The 7,706-nt window shown below is 38.5% G+C and overlaps 1 protein-coding gene across 1 annotated transcript; it reads right to left on the bottom strand.

The window, feature by feature from the left end:
• Positions 1-1,956: 1,956 nt before the first annotated feature.
• LOC134667680 (C-type mannose receptor 2-like) lies at positions 1,957-7,351 on the bottom strand. Its single transcript, XM_063525101.1, has 7 exons — positions 7,294-7,351; positions 6,544-6,657; positions 5,825-5,965; positions 5,159-5,353; positions 4,276-4,409; positions 3,654-3,774; positions 1,957-2,172 (listed from the first exon to the last, which is right to left on the bottom strand). Exons 1-7 carry the CDS (start codon positions 7,349-7,351, stop codon positions 1,991-1,993), a joined length of 945 nt encoding a protein of 314 aa, XP_063381171.1. The 3' UTR covers positions 1,957-1,990.
• Positions 7,352-7,706: the final 355 nt, after the last annotated feature.

The following is a 7,706-nucleotide window of genomic DNA, read 5'->3' as shown; positions in this document are numbered from 1 at the left end:
ACGACACGCAGTAACATTAAAATTGAACTGCTGTACCCGTAACCCGTACCACGAGTAACTGACAGTGTTAACACTCACATATACGCTAAAGTCTACGTAATATTACTTTCTATACATCTCGTTCGCACTCATTTTTTTTTTGTCAGATATGCCAATACGAGAAAGATCCGGTGCATAGAAAGTTACGTCACGCTAGCGTTTATGTTATTCCTAAACTGGTGGTAGGTAGCTGTATAGATTCCTATTACATTTTTGTATTCTGAAAATGCTTCCGACTTTGTGTTGTGAAAGTAAAGTGCTGCTAAGTGCTACCTGTAAAGCGAAAGCGTGAATTGCTGACAGTAGGTACTTAATTCATGCATTATTCACATTATCCTGTTTCAAACTTTTGGGAAAACCTTTTACGCCTCCTAACCTACAAACAATAAATGCAAAGGAGTTATCACAGCGGTTCCACTTCATTGTATCATCATTTGGCGATCGCAGTCGAGTACACCGAATTTGACGGACGCTGCTGCCCGTCCACCGGTGGTCTTGGACGTAGTTTAAGGACATACCCAGGTCCAGGACATACCCGGGTCCGGGTTGAAAGTATACCAATGAATATTTGTCTTAAAAATAATTGATTACCTAATTAAATAAATAAACAAAGTTTTGTACGGAACACTAAAAATCATTTATCTCTCTTAAAACCCATATTAAATTAACAAAAATAAAATAAAATTAAATAGCACATTCATAAAAAAAATGATTTCTGTTCCCATTGAGTGGTACATCTGTTTTTACCGCTATATTGACGCCAAACTTTTAATTGCTCACGGCCGGCCCTGCGCGTGAAACCATCCAGTTAATAAATCGAAAAGAAAAACTTCCTGTTTAGCTTCATACTTATTATGAAATATTGGAGCAAAAATTTTCTCGCAATGTTTCGTAACATTGACGTCGCTGCAGCTGCGGTGTACAACAAACTTACTTTTAAGTGATACCAAAAAAAAGTCGTATACTAAGTATAGACGTACGATTTTACGAATTCACTTGAGAGATTAAGTACCTGCCGATGAATAGCATTGTTATCTTTTGTTAAACCAAACGGCTAATTACCTGTGCAAAATGAAATGCAATGACAATAAAATATTTTAATCAAATAACATCTTTACCGCTTGAAGAATATAGTTAAATTACCTCGTCAGGTAGTCTCTCAAGTGGATCCCGACATTTTAAAACCACTATGCGTGGGTGATGAAACTAATGAAATCGATGGTACTTACCTATGATTTGAATAAAAAAAAAGAAACAATTACACTAACCAATGCTTTACTTATCAAAACATAAATGCGCAAATTCAAACAAAGCGCTATTAAAATAATACCTATGCTGTATTAACTGCGCTTTGTTTGAATTTCAGTGTTTATAATAATCATACATAATTATATTTATCTGTATGACTAACGCCACGGGGGTTTTCATGATATGATAAAAAAATGTTGACAACAGGACGCTAGGATTAGGGTTTGCAATCCGGATCCGATATGTATGAAATTATCCGGATCTGGATCCGGATCCGCGGATCTTCCCATACATTTCGGATCCGTCGTGCAAACCCTAGCTAGGATGATTCATGTTGCTAATGTAATGTAGGTATGGACAAATCAGATTTATCATTTTTTTTTGCATATTAGATTGCTCATTTCCTTTCACCAGTTGAATGTTATTTTGGAGTAAATAATATAAATATTTGATGTTGATGTAAGTAGAGTCGGGCCAAGCTAACTGCACGGACTTGGCAATGACAAAGTGTGGAAATATCATAATTTATAAACGTCATAATTAAATTATTCCTATGAAATTATGGCATTGCTAAATTTTGTTTCGTGCTCACACTCAAAGTTGGCGCAGAGTTAACCTAGGCGGACTCTATAATAATAATTATATTATTGTTATACTTGGTTCCAATAGATAGGTACTAAGAGAAAAATATAACTGTTCATATTTAAAAATCGTCATCCGCCAGTAAGCTGTCCGGTTTCTTCTCACAAATGAAGGGGCACGGTCGATCACACCACACGTCGTCGAGTTGGCCATTGTTAAACATTGCTCCGCAAAACTGGGAGCTCGAGTTGTCCGGCTGACCGCCTGCCCACTTGTCGTAGCCCGCCTCTTTTAAAGTTTGTCCTAGAAAATTAAACCGCATTAGTCAGAGCAGAGGCCAAGTTGAAAATTAGCAACTTTCGTAAGACTGAAAAGGTTTATACCGACAAGTGGTATCGTTGGAATCAGCATGGTCTACTGATTATGAAAATGCATGTTGTCACCTTCTAAAGTGATTGAATGAGTTTTTATGACGTCACAAAGTCGGCAGTAGATACAAAGCTTTTAACTTTTATCTTGTAAACATAACATGCGTGGTACCAAATGCAAGGGTTTTGTGAGTATATTACAAATGTATAACATAGTTTAACATATTAAATACTTAAAACCGTTTCGGTCCTACGAAAATCGTAAATAAGGTAGTTCCTATGAATTGGCATCTCCACTATAAAGAGGCTGAGCACTAAGTGGTCACCGCTGACATACAATGTAGCAGAGTGTAAGCAGATGAATATCCAAATTATGATACGCTTGCTGTCAGAATGTTTCAAGCAAACAATTTAGCCAAAAAGTGGGACTCGTTGTTACGCCGCAGTAAAAGATGATGAACTACAGACAGCATCAAAAATAATGGATTAGGATACGCGCCGAATATATTTACCATTTTCTGATAGGATAACAAACAGTTTGTAGCTGTGTCCTTGTAGGTATGTAATAGAAGAAGTTTAGAACGAGAACTGAAGAAATAAATCTTTTTTTATTATTATGAATGGGCTTACTCATGGCCACAGACTAGCCGAGGCGTAGACGTGGCCTACGATGGAGCGAGCTCGCCCAGAAGGTGCCTGTTCACTCTTGATTTGAAGGTTGCCGGGTTATAAGAACACGGAAATATAGACGCGGGCAAGGAATTCCATTCCTTGGCAGTGCGCATAAGAAAAGTAGAAGCAAAGCGCTTCGTGCGAATTGGTGGATAATCTACTAAGTAAGGATGGAAACCGGCCGTGCGTCTAAAAGTCCGATGGTAGAATGGGGACGGTGGAATAAGCTCGTGTAGCTCTTGGGCACACTCCCCGAAGTGCAACCTGTATTATGTATTTCCTCTACTTGGAAATACATAATTTCCGGATAACAGGTAGGTGCTTTTAGAGCGTTGTTTCATTCGCTACTATATTGATGCTGACTACAAACTTGGAAACTGTAAACAACAACAAAGGACACCTCCAAACCCAGAAGCAATTCTGGAATTGTTTTTCTATCAAACACATTAAATGGTAAAACATCGGACTTATAACTTTGCGTTAAATTTTTTCCCTAATGCGTGATGATTGATGAAATCTGACTACACAGAATAAATAATAGTACTAGGTACAGAAAACTCACTCTCTAACAAAACGCGTCTGTTACGATCAGCACAGATATGGCCGCTAGGTGGCGACAGCGCCACGCGCGGCTTATGGCAAACCCCAAAATTGGGGCCGAACGGATGCACTTTTAGCTACCTGTAGCAAAGCGACGGAATCGCGGAGTGAGTCACGCCTGCTAATAATAATAGTAGACCGTACCGTGAATAGTCATCCACATCCCGTGTTCCTCCCAATCAGTATGACCTATGTGAACAACGTGCTTGATGAAGTTGCCAGGCAGGCTGCCGGGCGGATGCTGTGCATATATCTCCCTCAGGACCTGAACACGAATAAATAGGTACATATCATTATCCGCTTGTAACTTACCTACCGACTGAATCGCCCAAAGTAGACACAGTCACAGTCATCATCATCATCATCATCATCTCAGCCATAAGACGTCCACTGCTGGCTGAACATAGGCCTCCCCCTTGGACCTCCACTACCGTACCGTACCGGTTGGAAGCGATCCGCATCCAGCGTCTTCCGGCGGCCTTAACAAGGTCGTCCGTCCATCTTGTGGGTGGACGTCCTACGCTGCGTTTGCTAGTCCGTGGTCTCCACTCGAGCACTTTTCGACCCCATCACACACAGTAGTTACACTTAATTAACTTTAATTAGCTGATGATGATACATATCGGTATGTGACAATAGGTACTAATAGGCACCCAAAAGTGTATTGTACTTTTGAAGCACAAAAAATTAAACTCATTTTTATACTGAAACCTGACAATTTTCCTAAGTGAGAGGAATCTTTTATGAACCTATTATGAGATCTCACCTGAGCCTCGGTCTCGCTGTTAATAACGGCAAGATGGCCGCCTTCCCCTGAGCATGCAGAGAACGCGCGCGGCCACGTTTGAGGCTCCGTGTGAAATTTGTAGCAGCTGCCTGTACGGGTGTCCAAGGCGTAACCTGCGTAAATACATATTAATTTGTCATATATTTTGCCTTCGGATCCATGGGAGCTATAGCCCATTATGAAAGATTACTTTTCACGAAATTATATACATATTAGGTAAGTATCTATTTAAAGTTTGAATGCAAAATTTTCACACGCGGACTGGCACGAGTATAATATATAGTGTCCCACAACAGTCTATAAAACCAAACAATTAGCTTTGTTATTCGGTTTCATTCATGAAAATTCCGAATGAAAATTGATGAAAATGAATAGACGGTATTTTTAAACTTTCAGAATGTCCATTGTTAAAATCGCGGACAGTTTTAAGAAAGCTCCTGTCTCCTTATCTTTCTATCAGAAATGAATTTGTTTTGTGGCTTAGGCTTTTGTCCCTTTAAAAATATAAGGTAGACTTTCTAGTGTACTGTCAAATTAGATTTTAGCATGTCGGGCGTTTTACCTTGGATGAATTAAATAGACTGGAACTTACAAATATAAGCTGGCTGGGTACTTCTGTCAAATCTTGTAAATAAGTTGTAAGAAAGTAAAAGTAGAGGAATCTAGAACATTACGAAACGAATGTCTTTATTTCATAAATAAATAAATAGATACCTTAAAACTAGCATACATATTATAAAAAAAAAAATTATAATATGTATGCTACCCCGCGTCAGGGAGCCGGCCGCGGAACCGCCGAAACTTGACACCCTTCGGTCAAAACTCCTCCTTGGTGAAGGTCGCTAGATTATGGTAAACTCACTTTTATCCACAGTCCCACAGTTGTTAACCGCCATGTTGGGCAGCTTCTTCTTGTAGCAAACGTATGGGAAGACGTCTGAGCAGTTGACATCGGCCATGGTGCCGTTGGGCAGCATCAGGAGACAGTCTTCGTTATTATCCGCATTGTCTGGCTCATCGGGTGCCCAGTTGATTGGGATTCGATTCAATGGGGTACCTAAGAATATAATCAATTCATCAAAGCATTTATTTTCAGGCTACTAAGGCCGATAGATACATACCTTACAAACTAACATTTATATACAATAATAAAAATCTTAAATACTAAAAAATCAATTTCGTCACGCAGTTTTCTGTTGCGGCGTCATCTGCTCTGGTCATAATGATTGATCAAGTTAGGTATAGATAGTAACTAAATAATGTAAGGACGCTAGGTAGGAAGAATTTCGTATATTGACCCTGTTCCTGTCTCTATCGCACGTGCGTAATTATATTGCTGTCCCGCCCATGTGCCAGAGGCCAATGCCACTGTACGAGCACTATGTGGAAACTAATATGCACGTGCGATACAAATAGATTAATGGGGGATCTATGTACAAATTTCTTCTTGCTTAGGGTCCATAATTTAGCTCAAAAGTCCTCTGACACTGATCGTGTCTGAAGCAATGAAAAATAGAAATAAGATTACCGTCAATTGAATTGTAATCTCCTTTAGAGTACGTAGCATGTATCCCAGTAAAAATTCCACAAGTTACTGCTTGGTTGTTCATTAATACGCTCTGCATGGCATGCCGAAGGTTTTCCGTTTCTGGTGAAGCTAGCGCGGCACCTGATGGCAAAATAACGTCATCACAGCCGAGCTCGCACAAAGTGATAAGGCAATGAACGCTACTCGCGAAGAAGATTATAGCCTTATTATGTTCTTCAAACGTTCGCTTCGTTCTCGAGTTGATTCGGCTGTCTGCAAGTAAGTACGCTTAATAACGATGATAACTACGGCGCAGCGAAAGTAGTAAGTCTTGACAAGAGAGTGAAGGGAAGGTAGTCCTTCTTTTACGCGACTTCTATGGTTTATACCAGAAATACGGATCGGTAAATCGGTAGGTGTTCAAGAGCCAGGCGTCGATCTTATCCATGGATAAGCCGAGCTATATTGGACGCTGGAAGACGCTGAAAGTATTTTAAACCAGTGGTAGTCGGATCCTGTGAACGCCACGTTATGGGTAAAATAGATGGACTTTCATTTATATTTTTTCATTTGACCATCACAATAAGTACGTAAGTAGTTTATTTTACGAGATTATGTATAAATAATTTAGTACCATATTAGATTGTTTAGTCTAGGGAACATTAGAGTACCCACTCTAATATAATCAGAGAAGAGAAACATTCAGAGTGTGGGTGTACCTTCTCTAAAGCATCTTAGTCTGGCATCCCGCCATGTTGCCGGGATTTGGTGTAGCTTTATCCAGCCTTCTGCCTCCTGGTAGTAGTCGTAGTCAAATCGGAATAATTTGCCATCTGTTAAAATTAGAGATTACTTAATATATAAATACGACCACAAGACGTGATTGAATATGTCCACAAAGTCTGGAACCACTTACAAAGCGCTCAGACGAAAAGGGTGATTAAGGATAACTACCCATTAAACATTACTACTGCTTATTCTCTATACTTCTTTTTTACTTCTTTTGACCTCAGAAATGCGTGGTTACAATTATTCGGTTTCCTCATGTTACACCGTGTATTCTACAAAAAATGTAGTCCAATTTTCGCTTTGTCATACCTATCAGTTAATCACCCGAGTTGCTACTATGGAATTTATATGAAACACAAGCATCTGCGTCACAACCAAATTACCTACTCATTATAGTTTTATACGGGTTTTAAAATAGAAATTGTGTCTAAAAATAACTACTGTCTACGTTTCTCTATTAATTCTGGTGCTTCATTTGATGCATGGAGTAAAATAATTTATTTTAAATACAGTCAAATACCTACCCTATTCAACGAACATAGGTGCGTAATTGACGCTTGAAAGTTTTAATTATTTCGTCGATATATTGCACTTGCATGTGTTTCTATCATTTTATTTTACTGCATACATTTCAAACTTCACCCACATTTCATATTCTGTAAGAAAAATAAAATACTTACGTGCTACAACTACTACGGACAAACAAAATGCTAGGGAAATAACACTAAATAAAATCATTTTATTAGTGTATAATTTGACTATAATTTTACACTATTGTTTTAATTAAGTAGGTAATTATATGTTATTGATAAAGTTGTGTTTTTAAGTTTTTCTATTCCAGGTTTAATATCACGATCTTTGCAAGCTGACACATACGCGGTTAGTGAAATGTTTTTTTTATAACGCATTATTTATGACTGTTATCTTTGTTCATTTGACAGGAAGCTGCTTATCCTGGTTCTCTCGTCATTGTTTCAGCATTTTGTGGACTTAAATATCTATATGCGTTGAGTACCTATGCATTTGGTATGCATAGCCTACACCAGAAAATACACATGCCTAATCTTATACAATTTTTTATTGTACACTTAAA

Source organism: Cydia fagiglandana, chromosome 9 (assembly GCF_963556715.1).
Source record: "Cydia fagiglandana chromosome 9, ilCydFagi1.1, whole genome shotgun sequence".
In the NCBI taxonomy this organism is placed as follows: Eukaryota; Metazoa; Arthropoda; class Insecta; order Lepidoptera; family Tortricidae; genus Cydia; species Cydia fagiglandana.
This window is presented reverse-complemented; position numbering and strand designations above follow the sequence as displayed.

What these genes read in the sequence shown, in the direction of transcription:
- LOC134667680 (XM_063525101.1), bottom strand. Translation starts at nt 7,351, where the DNA reads ATGATTTTATTTAGTGTTATTTCCCTAGCATTTTGTTTGTCCGTAGTA. An exon ending in GTCCGTAGTAGTTGTAGCAC is followed by an intron (nt 6,658 to 7,293) that starts GTAAGTATTTTA and finishes TAATTTTAACAG; the next exon opens with ATGGCAAATTATTCCGATTT. An exon ending in ACTAAGATGCTTTAGAGAAG is followed by an intron (nt 5,966 to 6,543) that starts GTACACCCACAC and finishes TTTTGCCATCAG; the next exon opens with GTGCCGCGCTAGCTTCACCA.